This window comes from Gekko japonicus, unplaced genomic scaffold (genome assembly GCF_001447785.1).
Source record: "Gekko japonicus isolate JY-2015 unplaced genomic scaffold, Gekko_japonicus_V1.1 scaffold558, whole genome shotgun sequence".
Lineage (NCBI taxonomy): Eukaryota > Metazoa > Chordata > Lepidosauria > Squamata > Gekkonidae > Gekko > Gekko japonicus.
In genome coordinates this window covers 831,800-858,040 of record NW_015170908.1, presented here as the reverse complement: position 1 = coordinate 858,040, position 26,241 = coordinate 831,800, and the positions used below count along the sequence as shown (strand labels likewise).

Below are 26,241 nucleotides of genomic sequence, written 5' to 3'. Positions count from 1 at the left end.
GCGCTGTATTCTTGGTGCTTGGGGGGGGGGCAACAGAGGGAGGGCTTCTAGTGTCCTGGCTCCACTGGTGGACCTCCTGGAGGCACCTGGTATTTCTGGCCACTGTGTGATACAGAGTGTTGGACTGGATGGGCCTTTGGCCTGATCCGACATTGTCTTCTCTTATGGTCTTATGGGATCTCCAGGCGCCCCCTGGAGGCTGGCAAGCCTATGTGTGACGGTGACATCCTGGAGACGAGGATCCCCTAACTCCACTGTAACACTCTGCCAACCTGTTGGAGCCACAAGAGCCACCCACCAGATCCCCCCCCTTTGCTCTCACATGCTCAAGCCCATCCTCCCTATGCCCGACCTGGTCCAGGCCTCACACCTACTTTTGGTGACTACCCCTTCCAGGTGGATAACGTTGGGGTGGTCAAACTGAGCCATGATGCTGGCCTCGCTCAGGAAATCCCGGCGTTGCTTCTCGGTGTGACCCGCTTTCAGGGTCTTGACGGCTACCGGCAGTTCCCTCTTTCCCGGAAGCTTCAGACGCCCGTAGCAAACTTCTCCAGACTCTCCTGCAGAGCAAGACAGGGAAACGCGGCATGTTCAGATGGGTGCCCTCCGAGGTCTTTTACCAAGCCCGCCGCCTCCAGACCCACCCACAGCGAGGTGGGAGCAGATGTTCCTCTCTTCCCCGATATTTATTGTTCCTCAGCTTCCCTGCATGCCCTGCCTTCCACTCCCCCGGATTCAATTTAGCTGGGAACATTTCTAAAATTACTTCTCTAATTGGACCGTGTGCAATTTGCTGCCGCTTTCGGGTCCTTCAGTTCCTGCACATGTTTTTTGGTCTTCTGTGTTACTGTGGAGCACATGCACATTGGCAGAAGACTGCCCCCCTCCCCAAAGCAAGGCAATTTTTAAAATGTGTGGTGTTTTTGGAACTCAGCACACATAGGGGTCCCAGCATGTCTTCCACCCAGATATTAACCAGACCAATAAGTAGTTAGCTGGAGGACGGTTGCTGTATCATAGGGCTTTGGATTGTACCCTTGGCTTCTGATGCTTTTGTACATACTAATTAGATCAAGAGTCTATAGATTCCGGTGGGTCGCCATGTTGGTCTGAAGCAACAGAACAAAGTTTGAGCCCAGTGGCACCTTTAAGGCCAAAGAAGTTTAATTCCAGGTGTAAGCTTTCAGGTGCGTGCATGCTTCTTCAGATACATTGAAACAGACCTTGCCAGCTATTACATATAGGGGGTTAGTTACCAGGAAGGACTAACTGGAGTCAGGATGCATAAGTAACTGAACAATAAGTATAGCTAAGATTTTATTAAAGCAGTTGGTAAAACCTGTGGATAGCAGCAAATTAGCATACGGATAATAAAAGAGGTAACAAACCAATGCGAGAACTAAGTGACTTAGCATGTACGGTGAGATAAGAACCCGATATCTCTGTTAAGTCCTGGGGGTTCCATTGTCCTGAGTGTTGTATGTGGATGGTGTTTTCCTGATACACACATGGGCTCTGGCTCATCAATAACACACCATACAAAAACAAACTGAATACAATGGTGCACATACATCAGGGCTGCTGTTCTGTGGTGTTGTATTGCTACATTTGTGTGCATCACCAACTGGGGGAGGGGGGTTTAGGAGAGACCCGTATAAATTGAAAGCTGTTGCAAACTGGTCCTGCACAGATCTCCGTTTTTACTCTACTTGTGTCTGACGAAGGGAGCTTATCAGGGGTCATTTCGTAGAAAAAGAGCTAGGGGAACTCATTAGCATAATTCATTAGCATATGCCACACACCCTGACACCAGGGGCCCGGTGGTGGACCTGCAAGGCCAGTGGGAGTGCGAGGAAGCCCCACCAAGGCCCTCCCTGGCCCCAGGCAGGCAGGGGTGGGGAGAGGCGGGGAGGTAGCAGCTTACCCTCCCTCTTCTCCTGCCTCCTCCTGGCTGAATGAGGGCCGGAAGCAGGGTGGCCGGAAGCAGGGGGTGGGGCTTCGTCATGTGCCCCGCCCCCTGCACCTCACCCGGGGGAACTGCGTTCCCCCGTGATCCCCCCCGAAATGACCTCTGGAGCTTATACCCTGAAACTCTTGTTGCCACTGGATTCGAATCTAGATCTTCGTCTTCATATAATTTTGCAACCAACCATCACTTATCATAACCTGTTGGCTCCACTTTCCTAGACGACTACAACTAGGGTTGCTAGCTCTGGGTTGGGAAATACCTGGAGGTGTTGGGGGTGGAGCCTGAGGGGGGTGGGGTTTGGGGAGGGGAGGGACCTAACACAGCTAGTTTCTCCAGGAAAACTGACCTCTATCGCCTGGAGATCAGTTGTAATCAGTGTTCCCTCTAAGCTGTGGAGTCTTGTGAGCAAAAATTCTGCTTTCTGAGCTACTGGCTTTTAAGTTGTGAACAAGCGATTTGGCTACTGTGGCCCCGGTCACACGGGAGGTTTTGGGCCGGAAGAGGGACGGATCGGGGGTGCAGCAAACGGGCGCGAGCACACCGCAACATCCGGAAATCGGCGTGCACCCGTCCCTGATCCGTCCCTACGGCCCAGTGCTGCAGAGCAAAAAAAAAAACCCAAGTAAAGAGAAGGACTTACCTGAAATGCCACAGCAAGCGCGGCTGTGGGATTGCCGGCGCGGCCGTGGGATCGCCGGCGCGTCCGTCATCAGGAGCATTCGAGGCTCCTGGCTGAACTGCGCATGTGCAGCTGGCTGCCTCGGTCTCCCGTCGGTGGCTTCCTCCCCGGCATCTGATCCTGCCGGGGAGCAACTGCGCAGCAGCTCAGGGGATATGTGTGATCCCGCCGCCGCATGTCTCTTTTGGTGCGGCTCTAAAAAGCCGCAATTTGGCCGTGTTTTTTTCTGCCCTGTGGCAGGGGCCTGTATAAATTAGTTTGCTCTGGAGCCATCCTTCCTGAGCTAAGACAAAAATGCGTGAGCCGGAGGCTTAAAAACTGTGAGCTAGCTCACACTAACGCAGCTTAGAGGGAACACTGGTTGTAATCGCAGGAGAACTTGCAGCCCCCAGGGTGTTTCTCACAGATTTTTGGTACCCCCAGAAGGATGATGGGATGAGAAGGTGTAAGAAAGAGATGAACCACACACCAGACCCGATGACTCTTTCAATTTTAATCCTGGAGGCTTCAATCTCCCGGGTGAATTCATGTATGGCTTGGCAGGGATCTTCATAGGTGTGCGGCTCCACGTAGAATTTTGACTCAGGGAATTTCACTGTGGGAAGGTCAGTGCAAGTCAGGAAGAAAGCAAGATCTCAAGGCAGCAATGCAAAGACATTTCAGAACATGTTGGATCAGGCCCATATACTGCGGGGGGGATTCTTAGCAGTAAAGGGTAAATTTCTAAATGGAGAGCTCCTTGAACTTGTCCGTGAATCTTTACAATTCACACCTTTGGACCCATAGATCTTCTCCTTAACCTCAGGTAAGTGAGGGCTAGTTATGGGTACCAATAGGAAAGGGAATTAGGAACAAACACAGTGGCATTCTAATTGGGGACAAGCAGTAAACCACCACCCCGCCGGTCCTGTTCCTTTATTGTAGCAAAATTTTGCTCCTTTATTATGCCAAATTTTTGTTTCATTCCAGATGAACTAAAAGAATTCCTAAAATTTATTGCAGAACCTGAGGATATCCTCAACTTTTAGTTTGCTGCCGTCTTTTCTTCCTTCCGCGTTAACGCCACATACATCTGCATTGGCCAAACACTGCAAAAAAGCTATCTTCAAGAAGAAGAAGAAGAAGAAGAAGAAGAAGAAGAAGAAGAAGAAGAAGAAGAAGAAGAAGAAGAAGAAGAAGAAGAAGAAGAAGAAGAAGAAGAAGAAGAAGAGGAGGAGGAGGAGGAGGAGATTGGATTTATACCCTGCCCTTCACTTGGAGTCTCAGAGCGGCTTACAAACTCCTTTCCCTTCCCCTCATCACAACAGACACCCTGTGAGGTAGGTGGGGCTGAGAGAACTCTGACACAAACTGCTCTTTTTCAAGGACAGCTGTGCCAGAGCTTGTGACTAACCCAAGGTCACATACGCAGGTGCAAGTGGAGGAGTGGGGAATCAAACCCAGTTCTCCCAGATAAGAGTCCGCACACTACACCAAACTTAGATACAATTACCACAAAATTCTTTTCATCCAGTGTTGTTCTGATGCACCCATGTGCTACTGTGCCCTTGTGAAACATCACACCAAAAAACCCCTGTTGTGATCATACATGTAATCACAGAGGGGTTACTTTTTTGCAGTGCATTATCAATTCACATTGGTAACGCGTAGATGTGAGAGACACCGAATAATGGAGAGCTTCAGCAGACTACACTGTACACAAATTGGAAGTAAAAATACAAGACAGTGGCAAATTCCTAATGCAATAGCTGCATTTTCAGAAACTGGCTAGATGGTCCCAAGTTCTAAAATCCAGGGGTGGGGGGAGTGGATACAGAGAAGTCTGAAAAGACAAGTCATGCACCCTACAATGGCAGGTGTATCCCATTTCATGGCAAGCTTGTTGCTGAGGCTTACTCCTGGAATGGTAACAGGAAGAAGGAGGAGGAGGAGGAGATTGGATTTATACCCTGCCCTTCACTTGGAGTCTCAGAGTGGCTTACTTGCTCCTTCCCTTCCCCTCCCCACAACAGACACCCTGTGAGGTAGGTGGGTCTGAGAGAGCTCTGAGACAACTGCTCTCGAGAGAACAGCTCTGAGAGAACTGTGACTGGCCCAAGGTCACCCAGCAGGCTCCACGTGGGGGAAGAAGAAGAGCTGGTTTTTATACCCCACTTTTCCTCTCCCCTAAAGAGTCTCAAAGCAGCTTACCATTGCCTTCCCTTCCTCTACCCACAACAAGCCCCTTGTGAGGCAGGCGGGGCTGAGAGAATTCTGAGAGGACTGTGACTGGCCCAAGGTCACCCAGCGGGCTTCATGTGGAAAAGGAGTGGGGAATCAAACCTGGTTCTCCGGATTAGAGTCCAATGCTCTTAACCACGACACCAAACTGGCTCAGTTATGGGTAATCTGAGGCCAAATTTGGAGGGCCCCTGGGCGGGGAGGGTGGGGTATAAACGGGATAAATAAATAAACACTTGCTCCATTTTCTGTGTGTTCAGAGACACGCTGCCTCCCCCCTTCTTAGAAGGTTTCGATGAACTTGGGTGGTACCACACCCTTCTCTGCTGAACAGCACTACCCCCTCTTGAGGCCCGGAGCCCTGGCCACTGCCAAGCAATGCTTACCCCTGCCTCCCATAGCAGACAGGAAGGAGAAAAAAGTCGTTCCTGCCTCCCCGAGAGAATGGCACAAATCACCCATAAGAGCAGAGCACAGCCATTCAGAAGGGGCAGCTTTAACTCCAGGTTTAACAAGCAACAAAACATCAAATTGGACAGACCCAATCGAGGCCCTGTCCACACGAGAGGATTAGGGGCGGGAGAGGGACGGAACGGGGGCGGAGCCAACGGGCGCATCCCACCGCAACATCTGGGAAGCGTACCGTGTCTGTCCCTGATCCGGCCCTTCCAGCGATGATCCGCACCAAGAAAGAACCACCTACCAAGGTGGTTCTTTTCGAACGGCCGCAGCAACGCTGGCCGTGGGATCGCTGGTGCGTTCTTTCGCCGGCGCATCCCCGGCTCCTTGCCGAACTGCGCATGCTCCGACATGCGCAGTTCAGCAAACTCCCGTGCCTTTCTCCCCATCTCCCCGGCATCTGATCGTGCCGGGGAGCAAATGCACAGCGGCTCAGGGGATCTGTATGATCCCGGCGCTGTGTGCCTATTTAGGTGCGACTTTTTAAAAGCCGCACTTTGGCCGTCCCTTCTTCCCTCGTGTGGCAGGGGCCCGAGATGGAAAGAACTCTTAAGGCGTGACTTGATATCTGCTCTGGTGGGTGGATGTCTGCTCTACTTCAGGGATTTCTGGGTCAATTCCCATGCTGATGGTTGGGCAGTAGAAGGAGTCGCCAAGAGGTACACCATCGAATTCAGCAGATACCCACCAGAGCGTTTCATAACATCAGGGGGAGCAGTTCTGAGTCGAGGGGTTCGACATCTTCTCTAATCTCATACCTCTCATACCAATCAGCCCGCTGGAGTTCTCAGCCATCCGTTTAGCCCGCCTCCATTGCGGAAACAAAATAACTCAGGTCGAATCTGCATTTGCATTTTTTTAGCGGTTTCATGCTGCTGTGATGCCGTCTTTCTCTATGCTTGTTCGAATGTTGTTTGGAGAAGATTCTTTCAAAGCAGTGCAGAGGTGCAATGTCAGCGGAGCCGACACAAAAGGGCAGTAAACATATGCGGACACGCAAAAGTATGCTAGCACTGTTGAGGTTTGAAAACGAAACCAAACGTAGACAGCTTTTTTAAAGACGGTGTCAGAAGGCTGAGACACCGGTGGGGAAAAACAAATGCAGATTCGACCTCAGTCTCATGTCCTGACAAGTCTGAAGCCGGGCATGAGTGAAGGTAACGGGACCCCTCCGCACTCACTCACCCTGCCCGTTCTGATAGTGCATCTTCTCCTCGTCGGAGTCTTGGAAAGCCTTGCTGTAGCCGCAGTGCCTGCACTCAGAGGGAGATGCAAATCATGACAGGAAAGAGATTGGAATGTCACCTTAGAGCAGAGGCTGCCGGTCTGGTTTGGGCACCTGTCAAAGAATCTTAATGGTCCTTGGTCAAAAGTCCACTCAGTTTTGTCCTCTCTCCTTCAAAAAGGCCACGTTCTAGCGGGGAGACGCGCCAGAGCAGGGTGGATGGGGGACGGAGGATTGGTAGGGAGAGATGATTTGATTACGTATTTGCCACCTTTCTCCCCAGTGGGCAACCAAAGAGGCTGGCGCCATTCTCCTCTCCTCCATGTCACCCTGACAACAACCCTGCGAGGTAGGGGCATCTGAGAGTCTGTGACTGCCCTGAGACTGCCCAGCAAGCCTTAATGGCAGAGTGGGGGCTCAAACCTGGCCGGGGTTGCCAGCGCTGGAGATTTTGGGGGTGGAGCTCGGGGAGGGGAGGGATTGGGAAGGGGAGGGACCTGTGTGGGATAGAATGCCATAAAATCCACCTTCCAAAGCAGCCATTTTCTCCAGGAGAGCTGGTCTCTGCAACCTGGAGCTAGGGCTATCAGGTCCCCTCAGGGGGCATTTTGTAGAAAAAGAGGTGCAGGAGCTCATTAGCATAACTCATTAGCAGAGGTCATTTCGGGGGGAAACGCGGGGGAACGCAGTTCCCCCGGGTGAGGTGCAGGGGGCGGGGCACATGATGAAGCCCCGCCCCCTGCTTCTGTCCGCCCCGCTTCCAGCCCTCATTCAGCCAGGAGGAGGCAGGAGAAGAGGGAGGGTAAGTTGCTTCCTCCCCGCCTCTCCCCACCCCTGCCTGCCTGGGGCCAGGGAGGGCCTTGGCGGGGCTTCCTCGCACTTCCGCCGGCCTTGCAGGTCCACCGCCAGGCCCCTGATGTCAGGGGTGTGGCATATGCTAATGAGTTATGCTAATGAGTTCCCCTAGCTCTTTTTCTACGAAATGACCCCTGCTCATTAGCATATCTTATTTGCATAGGCCACACCCCCTGACATCACCGGAAGTGTGTCAGAAGGCAACACCCACCACTCAGGCTCCACTGGACTGTTTTGGATTGCTAGCTATTGGGGGGTGGAGAAAGAATGTGCAGATCTGTCCTCGCAGAGGAGGGAGAGCTTGTACCTGAATAAAACTTGGACTTAAAGGTGCCACTGGACTGTTTTGGACCGGGGAGGCCAGGGGGAGTTCTGCAACTTACCTGGCTGCTTCTTGCTCTAAACTGAGGGCTGCTGTGAGCAGGGGGTAAGGCTTGTTGCATGTGCCCTCCCCGGGCTCTTTACTGCCAGAGCTCCGCTTCTGTGCGCTCCTGCAGGAAATGACCCCTGGGTCCCCTCATCACACTGGTGGTGGGGGGTTGCAGGTGTTCTGGGGGGTAGGTGGGGACATCACATGGGGACACACCAGTATTTGGGCGAAACGCTATGGTTTTCTCACCGCGTTTGTCCAAATACCAGATGATGTCCATTCCAGGTGATGTCATCGTGTTTAGGGGTGGGGTTTCCAGCTGGTCCACAGCAGGGAGTAGCCCCTGAAACTGGGGGATCCCCCACCCGGACCTGAGGTCAGGCAATCCTGTCTGGAGACCAGCTGCAATAGCAGCAGATCTCCAGCCGCCACCTGGCGATTGGCAACCCTCAACCTGGCTCTCCCAGATCTTCGTCCAGCGCGCTAACTGCTGCACCACGCTAGCTCCCTATTAGGCAGGTACCCAGCGGAGGAATTTGGTTCCGGGGGGAATGAGGTCGGAAGGAGCATTGGTGACCCTGGCTCCTCAGCCGTGGCACCCAGAGGCAGGACAGAGGGGGCAGCAGTGGCAGGTGGTGGCCTCAGGTGGTGCAGAGATGGGTTCCCAGCTCTGGATTGGGAAGCACATAGAGATTTTGGGGGTGGAGCCCAGGGAGGGCGGGGTTTGGGGAGGGGAGAGGCCTCAGCAGGGGACGGTGCCATTGGGTCCACCCTCTAAAGCAGAAGCTGACCCCTACTGCCTGGAGATCAGGGATCAGGAGGGGGGCACCCAGGGCTCTTTTTCTAGAAAAAGCCCAGCAGGAACTCATGAGCATAATAGGCCACACCCAACAGCAGAAACTCATGAGCCTATTAAGCCACACCCCCGACATCACAGCTCATTAGCATATCAGGCCACACACCCCATGCTACCACACCCACTTTTTGCTTCTTATTCTATTTACCTTGTTTGTTGTCAAAACCCAGGGCTTTTTTTGTAGCAGGAACTCCTTTGCATGTTAGGCCACACACCCCTAAAGTAGCCAATCCTAATGAGTTTCTGCTGTTGGTTGTGGCCTATTATGCTAATGAGTTCCTGCTGGGCATGGCCAACTCGGGAGCCAGCCGGAACTCCATTCCTGTGCATTCCTGGTTCCTGCCCAAAAATAGCTCTGGGGGCACCTAATGTTAACTTATCCAGATCTTTCCCAGCCCTGTGGCTGCAGATGCTGCTCAAGCTTGACCGTTGCCCAACGAAGCAAAAGAACTGCCCTCTCTGGCTTTCTTTCTACTCCGGTAACTGTCTTATTACTTCGAGACCATGTGAGGCCAAACAACTTTTCCTCTCCCCTGCTGAGTCCCCTGGCTGAGACATAACACTCATGGGACCACCCGCATGCAACAGTGGATCTAGTTGCCCTGGGGGGGGGGTTTAATCCCACAGGAGGCTTTACAAGGCGGGCTCCGCTCTCTCACCTCTTCTTGCAGATCAGGAACAGGAGCAGGGAGACGAGACCGGAGATCAACGTGAGGCAAATCCAGACGACGGTCGTGGTGTCATAATGGCGAGCTACTGGGAGACAAAGATTGCATCGGATTCTCACTTGCTGTCTGCAAGGATTTTTAGAGGAGAGGTTCTGGTCAGATCCCTGATTCAGTCTCCAGTATCTCCATTTAACAGGCAGGAGGAAATGTGAAAGCCCTCTGCCTGAGACCCTGGAGAGCCGCTGCCAGTCTGGGTAGACAAGACTGACCTTGGGGGACCAAGGCTCTGTTTCATTGATTCCGTCTAAAACAGCTTTGCCGGCAGCAGCTCTCCAGGGTCTCAGGCAGAGGTCTTTCCTGTCACTGACTTCCTGATCCTTTTAACGGGCAATGCTGGGGACTGAACCTGGGACCTTCTGCATGCTAAGCAGATGCTCTACCACTGAGCCACAGCCCCGATTTTTGTAACCTGGCCAGAAGAGGGAGTTTTGTGTATGTATGTATTTAGATATTCACAAGAAGCAGGACCCGCGATTCTCGCGGGGGTGTATGCCCCACGGCCTGCAAAGCAGGAGGGGGTCCTCAGTGACGAGGAGGAGGCAGCTGCAGGTGAGTCCAGCAGCAACGGCGGCAAGCCGTGCCCAGGTACCAGCCACCCGCCCGCCCACGCTTCCCCCCCCGCCCAGCAGCAATGACGGCGAGCCCTGTGTGGCTCCCAGCCGCCTGCCCGCCAAGGCTCCCCCGGTTCCCTCACAGCTGCTAGTAGCAAGCTCTGCCACAGTTCCAAATGGCAAGTCCATTTTCCACGCATGCGTGAGAACACAGTTTCAGTTTTTTGGGGATTTAAGTATCTCCGTATATATTTTTAAACATGTTAGATTTTTCTGCATACCTAAGTAATGCCTCAAGTGTGCAGGAATTTCTGTTGAGCCTTCATGTGCCCCCAATTTGCATAAATAAGTATCCGCACCCACTGGGGACACTTGGCTATTAGTATATAGATACCCCCTTTTCTTTCCAGCAGGGACCCAAAGTGGCTTACAATGTCATTCTTCCTCCATTCTCCACAACGACAAACCTGCAAGGTAGGGGCAAGCTGAGAGACAGAGAATGGCCCAACCAAGCTCAGTTGGCAAGCTTCGAGGGATTTGAACCTGGGTCTCCCAAATCCTAGTCTTACACTTGAATCATTATGCCATGCTAGCTCAGGAAAGGCTGCACAATTTTAGACAGCAAAGGGGAAAATATCCAAACTCCCTGGTTGGTTTCTCAATTTGTGGGGAGGGGTCCCGTGCAAAGTGCTGCTGGACCTCCCACCACTCTGCCTGTGGACCCGCTGCTCCCACGGTTCCTCACTTGCTTTGGTGGTCTCCACTTCCATGGCCTGGCTGAACTTGCCACAGCCAGCAGAGGTGCGGGCCCGGACTTGGAAGACGTAGCGGGTTGCGGGCTTGAGTCCTGAGACGGTGGTGCTGTTGCCCTTGGACTTCAGCGTGGAGTAACTCTGCATCTCTTTGTCCTGGGGTGGCAAACACAGGGAACGGTTAATCAATTTACTAGATTTAAGAACATAAGAACATAAGAGATGCCAATGTTGGATCAGGCCAAAGGCCCATCCAGTCCAACACTCTGTATCCCACAGTGGCCAGAAATACCAGGTGCCATCAGGAGGTCCACCAGTGGGGCCAGGACACTAGAAGCCCTCCCACTGTTGACCCCCCCAAGCACCAAGATGACAGAGCATCACTTGCCCCAGAGCCCCTATCTATACCTTGTGGCTAATAGCCACTGATGGACCTCTGCTCCATACACTTATCTAATTCCCTTTTGAAGCCGTCCATGCTTGTAGCCGCCACCACTTCCTGTGGCAGTGAATTCCAAGTGTTAATCACTCTTTGGGTGAAGAAGTACTTTCTTTTATCCGTTCTAACCCGACCGCTCAGGAATTTCATGGAGTGCCCACGAGTTCTTGTTTTGTGAGAAAGGGAGAAAAGTACCTCTTTCTCTACCTGCTCTTTCCCATGCATAATCTATTTAATAGAGAGGCAGGACCTGCAGAACAGGCACGGGCATCACATCTTAGAGCAGAGGTGTCGAACTCATTTGTCACGAGGGCCGTATCTGACATAAACAACACTTTGTCAGGCTGGGCCATAACAAGCAATGCCAGGTACCGGAGACATAAACTGTATAGGGACAGCAGTTGGTAGGCTCTGGTGTATCCTCGCTGCAAAGCCTCATGGGATGGGAGGGGGGTGCAAAGGAAAACCATACAGGCAGACTAGAGAGCCAGCGGTGTAGCACTGGGCAGACGCTCCCACGCTGCTTGACTGCTGCAGAGGAGGTTGTTCCGCCATGCTGAAGCCACGATCAGAGGGGCTCTGCCCACTCCCCCCCTGAGCAGTCACCTGTTCCCTCCCATGCACTAGTTGCTCACAGGCCACATAAGAGCCCTGGGCGGGCCAGTTCTGGCCCCCAGGCCTTATGTTTGACAGCCCTGTCTTAGAGGGATGAATGAATCACACACACACACACACACACACACTTCTGTTTCCATCCTGCTGCCGGCTGCTCTCTGCTCCGCCATCTATTCTGTCTAACTTCAGGTTTAATTCCTATTTAGAGAATTCACACCTGATGCCGCCGTATACTGAATCAGTACTACCACCTCTCCCCACCCCCACCCCCACCCACCAGCCAATAAACCAATTACCTTCTCATAGTATTTGATCTCGTATTCCAAAATGATGCCGTTGGGTTGGTCCGGTTCCTGCCAGATGAGGGTGACACTGTTCTGACCCACGTTCTCTTGGTGAATGGCCAGCACCTGGGACGGGGCTAAGAAAGCACACAACAGAGAGTCATGAAGGCAAAGAGAGGCTGTGGCTCAGTGGTAGAGCCTCTGCTTGGCATGCAGAAGGTCCCAGGTTCAACCCCCGGTATCTCCAGTTAAAAGGACTAAGCAGTAGGTGCTGTGAAAGACCTCTGTCTGAGACCCTGGGAGAGCCTCTGCCGGTCTGAGCAGACGATATTGACTTTGATGGACCGAGGGTCAGACTCAGTATAAGGCGGTTTCATGCGTTCAAAAGCAGGGCAACGAGTATGAGACACACCTCATCTCTAGCTAGCTAAGAACATAAGAGAACATAAGAGACGCCAATGTTGGATCAGGCCAAAGGCCCATCTAGTCTAACACTCTGCCACACAGTGGCCAAAAATATCAGATGCCATCAGGAGATCCATCAGTGGGGCCAGGACACTAGAAGCCCTCCCACTGTTGTCCACTGGGCGCTTGGCTGCAATGCCATGCAGTCAGCCTATGACACCTGGACCAAGGCAGCAGATACTGGCATCCCAACTCAAGAGCCATTCCCTCTGGTATTTATTTATTAGTTAGAAAATGCAGACGCTGCCCATACAGGGACCCTCCCCAAGCGGCTCACATAAAATACATTCATAAAAACCACATGAGGATTGTCGCTGTTAAAGCGTGCATTCATCTGTGCCATCTTATGGCAATAGGGTTGCCAACTGTATCTTCGCCGGGAGCTGGGGGCTCCCGGCCGGCGTCTTGTGTGTGCGCCACATGCATGTCACCTGGAAATGATGGGAGGATGCCAGGCACTCTATAGTTTTCCCTTGTATGGCCGTGGCCCCGCCCCCAGCGTGCCCAGCGTGCCCACGTCACTTCCTGGTGATGGACACACCGGGGTGGGGTTCCCCCCGGGGCCCAATTCCGTGGCGGCAGAAATCGGGCCTCCAAAGCGGGGGCAGCCCTATATGGCAAACCAAAACAGAAGGGGGGGGGACACTAGCACATGTTTATATGTTATAGCGTGCACGTAACAAAGGAAAAAACTGAGCACCGAGGAAGGCCTCAAAGGCTGAAACGCATTTGGACCTGTTTTAACATGGCTCAAGGTTATCAACCTAGATAGATTGAATTATTGGCCCTGTTTTATTGGTTCAAGGTTTTTAACCGAGAAATATCAAAATGTATCAGGTTATATGGATTCAGGACTTCTTAGTTCAAAAATTCATAACTTCAAAGGCAGATTGTGCCCATGTTTTTAAAGTACAGTTTTAGTGCACTTTGTAATAACTATGTATATTTTGGTTTGATTTATTTCTCAAAGTATTTTTTCCCTCTCACCCAACTAGGCTTGCCAAGTCCTCCCGGGGGGGGGGAACCCCCACCCCAAAGGCCCATTTCCCGCCACTGGCGGATCGGGCCCCGGGGGGAACCCCACCCCCAAAGCACGCAACGTGCACATCACCTGGAAGTGACGCGACCACGCCGGGCACGCTGGGGGCGGGGCCATGGTCATCCGGTGTGGTTGCGTCACTTCCGGGTGATGGGGTTGCGCGCACGCACACACACTCCCGAAGTGGCTCTGGAGTCCCCTGCTCCAGCGCTGCTTCAGACTTGGCAACCCTACACCAAACCTTTGGGTACCCAACTTCGTTCCATCTTATGGCAAGCCCGGTGTGGGCTTTCAAGGCAAATGAGAAGGAAAGGCGGTTGTCCATTGCCTTCCTCTGCAGAGCCTCCCTTGGTGGTCTCCCACCCTGCTTAACTGCTGAGAAATTAGTCTAGACTGCGTCCCTCCTACTGATATTAAAGCAAGCCATAAAATGTGTCAAAGGCACATTAGTGAAACTGTCTTTTCATTCATTAAGAATATACTGCCCTTTCTTGGGAGTCTCTCATTCTGGCAGCAGCCATCCAGAAGGCAAATCCACACCAGGACATTTCCCTCATCCAACAGCCCAGCCATCTACCCTTTTATTCCCTCTTGTAACCTACTGAAATTATATTCTATCAGGGCTCTTTTTGTAGAAAAAGCCCAGCAGGAACTCATTAGCATAATAGGCCACACCCAACAGCAGAAATTCATCAGCATATTAGGCCACACCCCTGACAGCACAGCTCATTAGCACATTAGGCCGCACCCCCATGTCACCAGAAGTGTGGTCATCCAGCCATACCCACCTTTTGCTTCTTATTCTGTTTACCTTGTTTGTCTTCAAAACCCAGGGCTTTCTTTGTCGCAGGAACTCCTTTGCATGTTAGGCCACACACCCCTAATGTAGCCAATCCGAATGAGTTCCTGCTGTTGGGTGTGGCCTATTATGCTAATGAGTTCCTGCTGGGCGCGGCCAACTCGGGAGCCAGACGGAACGCCGTTCCTGTGCGTTCCTGCCCAAAAATAGCCCTGATTATTCTTTGTCTTACTTCTTATTTAAATACAATGAAATTTTATTTTTTAAAAAAACCAAAAAAACAGCCCAGCCATGGCACCATCTGCAGCTTCGTAACCACTGGTGGTTCAGCGTGTTTTGCATCCCATCCACCCCCAGGCCTCACCATCGTGAATGCCAGCCTAGGTTTGCCAGCTCTAGGATAGGGGATTCCTGGAGGTTTGGGGGTGGAGCCTGAGGAGGGTGGGGTTTGGAAAGGAGGGTATAATGCCATAGAGTCTGCCTTCCAAAGTAGCCATTTCCTCCAGGGGAACTGATCAGTGCAGTCCGGAGATCAGTTGTAGAAGCAGGAGATCCCCAGGCCCCAACAAGAAACTGGCAACCCTAAGAGATGCTGTGCCCAGAGCCGGGCCTGTGTTCCCCAGACAGGGCACGCATAGACTCAGGAAGGAGAGGAGATGCCACCAAGCTGTGAGTCAGGCAATTGGGTTGCCAGTTCTGGATTGGGAAATACCTGGAGATTTGGGAGGTGGAGCCTGAGGAGGGCGGGGTTTGGGGAGCGGAAGGACTTCAACGGGGTATAAGGCCATAGAGTCCACCGTGCAAAGTGGCCCTTTTCTCCAGGTGCTGATGCTGGCAGTTCCCTGCATGGAGCTCACAGTGGGTTTAAAAAAAAACAATCATCAGGTGTGTGGAGGGTCCAATTCTAACCGAACATAAGAGAAGCCAAAGTTGGATCAGGCCAATGGCCCATCCAGTCCAACACTCTGTCACACAGTGGCCAAAAATACCAGGTGCCATCGGGAGGTCCAGCAGTGGGGCCAGGACACTAGAAGCCCTCCCACTGTTGCCACCCCCCAGAACCAAAAATACAGTGCATCACTTGCCCCAGACCAAGGGTTCCTATCTATACCTTGTGGCCAATAGCCACTGATGGACCTCTGCTCCATATGCTTATCCAATTCCCTCTTGAAGCCATCCATGCTTGTAGTCACCGCCCCCTTCTGTGGCAGTGAATTCCACATGTTAATTAGTCTTTGGGTAAAGAAGGACTTCCTTTTATCCATTCTAACCCGACTGCTCAGCAATTTCATGGAGTGCCCACAAGTTCTTGTATTGTGAGAAAGGGAAAAAAGTACTTCTAAGATAGCATCACAGCACGAGTGGAAGGGGGTTTATGTCTTCCCCACATGCCATTTTTCCGATCTGAAATCACCTCCAAGAGCCACTATTTGCCAGAAACATGTGGATACTAGAGTAATCTTGTTCTGAACCCCAGGTTCTTGATATGAAGTTGGCTAAGAGTTTGGGACAGTTGGTAACAGCAATTGCTATTAACTGGCTGGGGCCTGTGCGAGACAGAATGCCGGGCTAGATGGACCAGCAGGGCGCTTCTGAGAGTCTCAAATGAAGAGCAACCCCATTAGAAAACAAGAGGAGACTCGGAGAAAACTGTGCATTAATTAGGGACAAGCGCACGTTCCGCATCTCGTTCCTTTTGATAGTTGTTTCTATTTTTATTAACGAGTTTGGTTCGCCAATTTTCACTGTCGGATTGGTATGCGCAGCGCACCGTTTACCCATGCGAGTAATAACGGCACTTATACCCGCAACGTGCATCACTTATCCAGATCATATAGGCATAATCTTTAATGGGGACTTATCACCACACAAATAGCTCTGAAATATGGGTCTAATGGAGAAAATGAGGAGGAAACGGAAAATGATGTTAGAAGAGAGAATTGCGGGTTTAATTTTCGCAAGGCAGAACTGACATTGAACTTGAGGATTTTAAGGTCAAAATAATAGAGATGAGAAATTCAACATCGTCCTCGGTATAAATTACCAATATACCATTTTAGCCCTTCCCCTCTGTTGCCTTTTTTTCTGGATTTTTTTTTTTTTTTTTTTGCTTTGCAGAGTAAAAGATGCTTGGGGTGAGGATTTGGGGGAAAATACTTCCCAGGGTGAGAGGCTAAGAAAACCACCTCTTTTCCATACACACACACACAATGGCCTTCTGCTGGAAATTGCAGCCACAACGGCTGCAATTTAAAACTTGTATAAGGGAAGGGGGGGAAAGCCTTTCACAATGATCACAAAAACTACACATAACGGTGTGCTTTCCACCCCAAGGCAAAGCTGTCAGTGGAGTCTCAGAAAGAACGCTCAGATGGAGCATGAATAGAAACTCAAACTAGCAATTATCTGTGTGCATTTATAACTTTTACCTGCATCTCCTTTTCTGCACTTGAAGTATAACTCTCCGTGAATCAGAGGAAATTTAGCAACCTACAAAAACAGTAGGCCGAGACATACACTCCTGCGCTGAGATACCTATATTTTACAAATCTGCAGGGAAGTTCCGGATTTCATACCTTTTTTCATTTGCCGATATTTTATAGAATCATAGAATCACAGAGCTGGAAGGGGCCAGACAGGCCATCTAGTCCAACCCCCTGCTCAGTGCAGGATCAGCCTAGAGCATCCTTGACAAGGGCTTGTCCAGCCACTGCTTAAAGACTGCCAGTGAGGGGGAGCTCACCACCTCCCAAGGCAGCTGATTCCACTGTTGAACTACTGTCGCTGTAAAAAAGTTCTCCCTGATATCCAGCCAGGACCTTCCCGCCCTTAATTTAAACCCATTGTTCCAAGTCCTGTCCTCCTTGCCCTCCTCTAAGTGACAGCCCTTCAAATGCTTCAAGAGTGCCATCCTGTCCCCCCTCGACCTCCTCTTCTCCAGACTGAACATTCCCAAGTCCCTCAGCCTTTCCTCACAGGGCTTGGTCTCCAGGCCCCTGATCATCCCCATCGCTCTCCTCTGCACCCGCTCCATTCTGTCCACATCCTGTTTGAAGTGAGGCCTCCCGAACCACACACAAGACTCCAGGTGCAGCCTGACCAATACAGTGTGCAGCGGGACCATGACATCTTGCAACCTGGATGTTATGCCACTGTTGATACACCCCAAGATCACATTAGTCTTTTTTTTTCACCAGGTCACACTGGCTGCTCCTATTTAACTTATGGTCCACCCGTACCCCAAGAGCTTGTTCATACACTGCTACCCAGAAGTGTATCCTCCATCCAGTATGCATGTTAGGGGTTTTGATTCTGTACTTCTTTTGCTAGTGATTTTGCAAGTGCAATGCATCGATGTACATACGGTATGTCATAAATACATAAAGCATACGTATGGGGTTGGATCCTGCCAGCTTTTTCACTTGCTCAAGTCCCCTCCTTTTTAGACACCCTGTTCTACATTACATTTGTCCAGACAGATCCCAGGATATCAAGCATAGCCTTTTTGGTGGTCAAAAGGGACGACTTCCTCCCTTGATCACCAGTGGAAAAGCTAGTTGTATTCAACTCACAAACATGTCAATTTCACACCCGAAGCTGCGGGGCTGCATTTTGACTCGCAGCTTTGCTCGATTTCCTCCGCAGTTTCGTGATCCTGGTTTTCCTCCGCAGTTTCATGATCCTCAAAAACCAGGATCACGAAAGAAGCCCCGAGTCAAAATGCAGCCCCGCAGCCTCTGGTGTGAAATTGACATGTTTGTGTCGAGGAAAACGGCGGCTGCACTGCGAGGCAGCTCTAGTGAGAAATCGCCCTATGGGGCTTATACACTTAAACACTTATACCCTGCCCTCCCAGCAATAGCCGGCTCATAAGATAAAACAGCAACACATAATATAGTAATCATAATGATAATGCTAACTTATCAACAAATAATATTGGAAAATATACATGTTGTACTGGGGGGGTGGATTATTTGGAAGGTAGAAGAAATTAATGCGTAACTGAAGAATTATGGGTATGATTTCCACAAGGAAGAATTTTGGAGTGGAAACTGCAGGGATGAGAAAATTGTACACATCCCGATACAGACGTTTATAGTAGGCTTCAAAACTATTCTCTCTAGATGGAGAAATATAAAGCTTGAAGGTTATTTAAGAACTATTTTAAAACGGAACAGACTTATAAGGGCACAAAATTAATTTATCTAAATCAAGGGGAAAATAGGAAGCATTTCCAACTATCGATTTGCAGTTTATAAAACCCCCAATTCTTTGCATTACTCAGAGTAAAGTAGGGTAATATATCTCCAAAATAATTTTTAAAAAGATTGAGTAAGTAAAGTAACCACAACAAAGGATTTTCACACAGAGAGGCCGTGGCTCAGTGGAAGAGCCTCCGCTTTGCATGCAGAAGGTCTCAGGTTCAGTCCCTGACATCTCCAGTTAAAAAGAATCAGGTAGGAGGTGATGTGGAAAACCTTCACCTGAGACCCTGGAGAGCTGCCGCCGGTCTGAGTAGACAATACTGAATTTGATGGTCCAAAGGTCTGATTTGGTATAAGCAGGGGTTGTTTCGTAGAAAAAGAGCTAGGGGAACTCATTAGCATAGCTCATTAGCATATGCCACACCTCCTGACATCACCGAAAGTGTGTCATAAGGCCACACCCCCTGACATCACCGGAAGTGTGTCATAAGGCCACACACCCCGCCCCCAACGGTCCCGGCCGCCGCCGCCGGCCTTGCAGCTCCACTGCCGAGCCCCATGAGGGGCCCGGCGGTGGACCTGCAAGGCCGGCAGGAGTGCAAGGAAGCCCCGCGAAGGCCCTCCCTGGCCCCAGGCAGGAAGGGGAGGGGAGAGGCAGGGAGGAAGCAACTTAACCTCCCTCTTCTGGGTATAAGGCAGCTTCATGTGTGCAAGGTACATGAAGGTGTGGTCCACGGAGCTGGCCTTGCCCACTGGAATGCTGCACAGACACCTCTCGTGGGTCAGTTCTGTAGCACCAGCCCCTGAGCCGGAGAGCGAGTGGAAGCTGACTGACAGGGGCCATCTCCTACCTGCCTGGTTTGTGGTGATGTTGACAGCGGCGAATCTCGGCGGCTCAGGACTCAGCTCCGAGACCCCGTTGACGGCCTCCACCCAGAAGGAGTAGTTGGTGTGGGCCAGGAGATTGGTAACGACAAGAGAGCCCTGCGCCAAATTTGTCTGCTGGGGAACGAAGCGGATCCCGGCGCCGCAGGCCTCACACTGGCCTGAGTCCCACGTGCAACGGCGACAGAGCACGTTGTAGAGAATATCACTGCGGCCTCCTTTGTCCAGCGGTGATGCCCACTCCAAGGTGACTGAAGTACCATTCACACTGGATAACAGGTTCAAGGGAGCAGAAGGCGGCCCTGGAAAGGATGGGAAAGAGGGCAGAATCAGGCAGAGTGGCGGAGGGACTCAACGTAGGGTTGCCAGCCTCCAGGTGGGGCCTGGAGATCTCCCGCTTTCACAACTGATCCCCAGCTGACAGAGATCAGCTCCCCTGGAGAAAACGGCTGCTTCGAATGGTGGACTCCATGGCGTTGTACCGTGCTGAGGCCCCTCCCCAAACCCCGCCCTCTCCCGGATCCACCCCCAAAGTCTCCAGGTATTTCCCAACCCAGACTTGGCAACCCTAAATCAAAGCTGCAAGGTAGGGACAGCAGGCACGTGACACAGCAACTTTGGTGGAGCTAAGCATTTCACGGTCTGGTCAGCACTTGGATGAAACACCATATAAGAGTCTCTAGGGTTGTCTGACTCTAGGGTTGTGGTGCTCATCTCCATTTCCAAGCCAAAGAGCCAGCGCTGTCCGAAGACGTTTCCATGGTCATGTGGCCAGCATCACTAAACACCAAGGTGCCGAAGCGGTACCTATTTATCTACTTGCAATTTCTTGCTTTCGAACTCCTAGGTTGGCAGGAGCTGGAACCAGAGACGGGAACTCACTCCGTCATGCCGCACTTGGGTCTCAAACTGCTGAACTACCAACCTTCCAGCCTGCTGTTCAGTGTCTTATAGGGTTGCCGAGTCCTTACCTCAAGAAGAGTGGGGGAGTCCAGCGGTGGTCCGGGACTCCCTGTGCATGCGCAAAGCGCGCGTGCACCACAATTACGTCACTTGAAAGTGACGTAATCGCATCAGGCATGTTGGAGGCGGGGCCACAAAAATCTGAGGGAAAACCATAGAGTTTTCCCTCGGATTATTGTGGCCCTGCCCCCAACGTGCCCGACGCGTTCATGTCACCTCCGGGTGACGTGCTCACGCCGGGCACATCGCGTGCTTTGGGGGTGGGTTTCCCCCTGGGGCCCGATCTGCTGGCGGCGGGTAACAGGCCTCTCGGGCGGCTTTTTCCCCACCCCCTGGGGGGACTTGGCAAGCCTAGCGTCTTAACCACTTGAGCCACCGCAGCTCCTGATAGAAGGCAGGCAGGCTGTAAATCAGTTAAACTATGGTCCATCTAGCACTATAGAGGGATCTATCTCAGGCTGAGGATTTGGCTTAGTGGTGAAACCTCTGCTTTGTGTGCAGAAGGTCACAGGTTCAATCCCTGGCATGCCCAGTTAAAGGGATTGAAGGGAAGGTGATGTGAAAGACCTAAGGCCATGGAGACTGACTGCTAGTTAGAGTAGACAATACTGACCTCGATAGATCGGGTGATCCTGATTCACTATATGGTAGCTTTGTGTGCACTTACTAGATATTTAGGGGAAGTCAGGTGGGTAGCCGTGTTGGTCTGATGCAAGAGAACAAAGTCTGGGTCCAGTGGCACCTTTAAGACCAACAAAGTTTGATTCTGGGCATAAGCTCTCATGTGCAGGCACACGTTGGTATCTGAAGAAGTGTAAAAATAGAACTACAAGAACTGTACACAGTGCGCTCGATATTTCTTTAACGAAAACCGTAAAGTTATAAATATGAAATGTACAAAAGTGATAGTTAGGAACCACCAACACCTGGTTAACACATAAGCTTTATTCTGTTTGAGAGATGTTCTTCTCCATTACTTATGCAATGAAATAGGTGGTAAGTAGGTTTGAACATTTTCTTTCTCACATAGGCTTTGGTTCTATACAATTATACTTAATTATCCAGTCTGGTTTCATTGCTTTGCTATATTTTTTAGAAACTATTGAACTCTATGTGAATTGGGCAGCTTTGCCATTGAAGTGCAATTTTTCATACATCATCAAGTAAGGCTCTGCACCAATTCTATGTTATTCTGATGTACAATTACCAAGATGCAAGTATTGATGTTGACATATATATTATATTATTTATAAGCTTATAGACTCTTGGTTAGAAGAAGACGTTTGTCGAAACGGCATCGCATTCCAGAGACCACCGTCCCGTCGTTGTCATCTTCTATCTTTATGTATCTGAACTTACGCATTTGAATGTATTATTATCACTTTTGTACGTTTCATATTTATGACTTTATGGTTTTCGTTAAAGAAATATTGAGCGCACTGTGTACAGTTCTTGTCGTTCTATTTTTGCATGTCTATGGACTGTGACCATATTTGTTTTTGTATACATTAATATCTGAAGAAGTGTGCCTGCGCTCGAAAGCTTTGTTCTAGACAGTTAGGGGCTGGGCCATCTGTAAGTGGAAGAGCATCTGCTTTGCTCACAAGAGTTCCCAGGTTTGTTCCCCAGTCTATCCAGTTTAAAAGATCAGGGGATGTGGAAGACCTCTTGCCTGAGACCCTGGTCTATCCAGTTTAAAAGATCAGGGGATATGGAAGACCTCTTGCCTGAGATCCTGGAGACCCACGGCCAGTCAGAGCAGACGATATTGGCTCTGAAAGACCAAAGGGCCTGACAGCTGTCTGATATAAATGCACACCGATAAGGCAGCTTTGTGTGCGTGTCGATTCAAGGCAGGTCCCCAACCCCACACCATCGTCCACGTTGTACAGGGTCTTGGTCCACAGCGGCATTAGATGGTGAAGTAGTGTGTGTGCATAAAGGGCTGTCGAGTCACAGCCAACTTATGGCGACTCCAGCAAGGGGCTTCCAAAGCTAGTGGGAAGCAGAGGCGGTTTGCCATGGCCTTCCTCTGCAGAGCCTTCCTTGGTGGTCTCCCTTCCAAGGGCTGGTCTTGAGATCTGATGAGATCAGGCTATTGCATGCCCCCTTCCCTTCCCATCTGGTGGAGGTGACAGGACCCATAAACAGAAGCCCAAGCTATATGTTAAGTCGCTCGCTTAACAAAGAAGTCGGAGAGTGATTCAGCAAGAACACAACTTTATTCTTCAACTCCAACACAACTCCAACACGGATCAACATCTGATAGCCTGAACAGAACAGTTCAGCTTTTACATTGCAGTAGTCCTGCTTTTAAACTCTCCCGGCTAATGTAGCCACACCCACTGTACAAATAACAACCAATACGGTTGTTCAGATAAGGACCGATCACGGACATTCCCGTTCAGGGAGCTTGCTTTAAAGTGATTGGCTAGGTGCTTCCTGGGCTAGCAATACGATTGGATGGATTTGGATCCTAGCCTGGGACGAAGCTTAACATAGCTTTTCAATCAGATGTTTCACAACACATAATGCATTCAATTGCAGCTTATGAATACATTACACTATACCATTGCACACGGGGGATGTCTTTTTTTGGGGGGGGGATTTGAGGTTTTTTTGTTTGTGTGTATGTGTGTATGCCTGGAAGTCATGGTTGACGTCTGGCGACCCCTAGTGGGGCCTGAGCGTTTCAGAGAGGTGACTTACTACTGCCAACCTCCGCCTCCCTGCCCTGGTATTCAAATGAGGTCTCCCATCCAAGTACTTGCTGGAATCGACCCTGTTTAGCTTCCGAGATTGGGCTTGCCTGGGCTATCCAGGTCAGGGTGGGGATGCCATTTTTTATTGCTCTCCTACAGAACAGATCTCTCTAGTGCCATGCAGATTAAAAAAAAAAAACGTGCTGATGCTTTGACAGAGCTAGTCCAGATTATTGCAAAAAATAAATAATAATAAAAATTTGGGGGAAAGAAGGGGAAATGATGTGCAAGAACGCTTCTGGACTTCATACTCCTGCTAGGGGGAAAAATGTGCATAGTTTCTGCCCTGAACTTCTTCGAGGAACAATGGGATACAAGGTAAATTAATTTAAGACTGCTAAGAGATAAAGATGGTTTAACGGCCTGAAACCGACATAACTTTAAAAAAAATTCTCACACCAGCAATTATGGTAATAAAAAACAATCATAAATAAAATAATAAAGCAAATGCAAATATTTTTAAAACACGGCATATGGCATCTATGGAAGTCAGAAAAAATGGAACTGATATTCTTTGCTCATTGAATTGGAATACAGTGTGGTGTGGTGATGTCAGACTAAAGTCATGAACAATCAGCAGTCAATCCTGTATTCTCCCATGAAATTTATTAGGTGACTTTGGGAGGGGTCACCTGTGCCTTAGCCTAGCCTACCTCACAGGGCTGTTGTACAGATAGGGGGGGAGCCACGTCTGCTCCCACAAGCTACAAACAAACTGCATAGAGGACAAAATTATAGGCATTAAAATGCTAGAATTCATTTGGCAGATTCCAAAGACATAGTGAGACATAGGGCGAACTTTTTAAAGTGTCTGACAGGGATGCTCACAAACATTCGAGCAGCTCTGTGTCAAGCACAGGGATAGATCAAGAAGTGAGTATCTGAAGAAGTGAGCAGTGACTCACGAAAGCTCACACCCTACCACAAATTTTGTTAGTCTTTAAAGTGGTAGTGGACTCTTTCTCTTTTTCAAAACACAGCGATGTTTGCCCATCTGTTTCATGTGGCTCTTCTTTGCTGCCGACTTCAACTTTGCTTTTCTCCACATGAAGCATCATTCCAAGACCCTGAAACCTACTTCTGGCTCACTAGCTCACTAGTGTCCTGGTGAAACTCAGGACTAGGTTTGCCAGTTCCATGGTCAGGGTGGGGGTATCGCTCACCCACAGGACAGGTTCCATTGCCCACCACTACTCCAAGAGGTGGAAGGGGGAATTTTTTCCAAAAAAAATTGTGAGGTCAGTTGCATTGCTATGTCACTTCTACGCAGGGCTCTTTTAGTAGAAAAAGCCCAGCAGGAACTCATTAGCATAATAGGCCACACCCAACAGCAGGAACACATTAGCATATTAGGCCACACCCTCGACAGCGCAGCTCATTAGCACATTAGGCCACACCCCCATGCTACCAGAAGTGTGGTCATCCAGCCACACCCACCTTTTGCTTGTTTTTCTGTTTACCTTGTTTGTGGTCAAAACCCAGGGCCTTTTTTTGTAGCAGGAACTCCTTTGCATGTTAGGCCACACACCCCTAATGTAGCCAATCCTAATGAGTTCCTGCTGTTGGGTGTGGCCTATTATGCTAATGAGTTCCTGCTGGGCGTGGCCAACTTGGGAGCCAGCCGGAACTCCGTTCCTGTGTGTTCCTGCCCAAAAATAGCCCTGCTTCTACGGTAGTTCTAGGACCTGGCAAAAACTACAGTTTTACCATAGAGTTTCCAGTGATTCCTAGAGTGTCCCTATGTCACCTCAGGGTTTTGCTTGGAAGCAACACAAAGATGCGGCCAATGTTGTTCTCCCCCCTCATGTCCCCTCCCCCATTCCTCCCACTTAGGACTGTTCATGCACACATGGCACATGTAACAGAGGGGGTGGGGGTACGTACGTGAACAAGGTGCTGAAGGTGGGTCTTGAGCCGCTCGGTAATAACTGCTCTCACAGCGGCACACCTGCGCGGCCTGGCTGTCAGAATAGCTGTGGGGAGGGCATTTGGCACACAGCTGATCCCCGGGGGAAGACTTGTAAAACCCAAGTTGGCAGGCTAAAGGAAAAGGAGAAAGGAGACACGTGAGATGGTGGAAGCCTCGACGACTGACTCAGAAACATTCCTTCTGGCTTGTCAGGTGACTCAGAAACATTCCTTCTGGCTTGTCAGGTGCCCGGGCTGTTGAATCCTGGAACGGAATTTCTCTGCCTCCCCAAACACTGCTGGAAGCCGCCAGCTCACTGACAAGAGTCTTTGCAACGAAGAAAATCTGTTCATTGCTCCTTAAAGACAATCTTATTATTCATTTACTACGGATGTTCGTGGCTCATAATTCTTCTCAAGAGCTCTGGGTGGCTGACAGGCGCAGGGCGATGCCGCTTCAAACTCACAAACATCCCGTGAGGGAAAGTGCGGCTGAGAGAGAAAGCAGTGGGCCCAAAGTTTCTCTGTGAGCTTCGAGGGCCAAGAAGGGAATGACACAAGGGAGCCATAAGAGTGGTGAATCATTTTCATAAAAATAATATTGTTTCCCCCCTCAGGGCCTAGGGCATACCTGTGAATAAATCAAAGTTATATAAAATGGGTCCCTGACCCAAATGGCCCAGGCTAGCCTGCACTTGTCAGCTCTCGGAAGCTAAGCAGGGTTGGCCCTGGTGAGTATTTGGAAGAGAGACCACCAAGGAAGTCCAGGGCTGCTACACAGAGGCAGGCAACATCAAACCACCTCTGTCCGTCTCTTGCCTTGAAAACCCAACAGGGTCACCATAAGTTGGCTGTGACCAGTGTTTCCCCTAGAGGACCTAAAGAGCCTCTTGCTCAGGGTAAAGGAGGAGAGCGCAAAAGTGGGCTTGAAGCTCAACATAAAAAAAACTAAGATCATGGCATCCGGCCCCATCACTCCTTGGCAAACAGAAGGGGAAGTCGTGGAAGTAGTGACAGACTTCACATTCCTGGGATCCCAGATCACTGCAGACTGTGACAGCAGCCATGAAATTAAAAGACGCCTGCTCCTTGGGAGGAAAGCGATGGCAAACCTAAACAGCATGATAAAAAGTAGAGACATCACCCTGCCAACAAAACTCCGCATGGTCAAAGCAATGATATTCCCAGTAGTCATGTATGGCTGCGAGAGTTG

The 26,241-nt window shown here is 50.4% G+C and overlaps 1 protein-coding gene across 1 annotated transcript in view; it reads right to left on the bottom strand.

Annotated features, from left to right (window-relative positions):
- EPHA8 (EPH receptor A8) overlaps nucleotides 1-26,241 on the bottom strand; it is a 110,900-nt gene that overhangs the window by 15,277 nt on the left and 69,382 nt on the right. The window contains exons 4-11 of the mRNA XM_015418659.1: nucleotides 25,005-25,160; nucleotides 19,362-19,697; nucleotides 12,015-12,139; nucleotides 10,658-10,820; nucleotides 9,293-9,386; nucleotides 6,513-6,580; nucleotides 3,118-3,243; nucleotides 375-560 (exon numbers count right to left, since the gene is read on the bottom strand). Coding sequence (XP_015274145.1) covers nucleotides 375-560; nucleotides 3,118-3,243; nucleotides 6,513-6,580; nucleotides 9,293-9,386; nucleotides 10,658-10,820; nucleotides 12,015-12,139; nucleotides 19,362-19,697; nucleotides 25,005-25,160 — 1,254 coding nt within the window. The remainder of the gene's footprint in view (nucleotides 1-374; nucleotides 561-3,117; nucleotides 3,244-6,512; nucleotides 6,581-9,292; nucleotides 9,387-10,657; nucleotides 10,821-12,014; nucleotides 12,140-19,361; nucleotides 19,698-25,004; nucleotides 25,161-26,241) is intronic.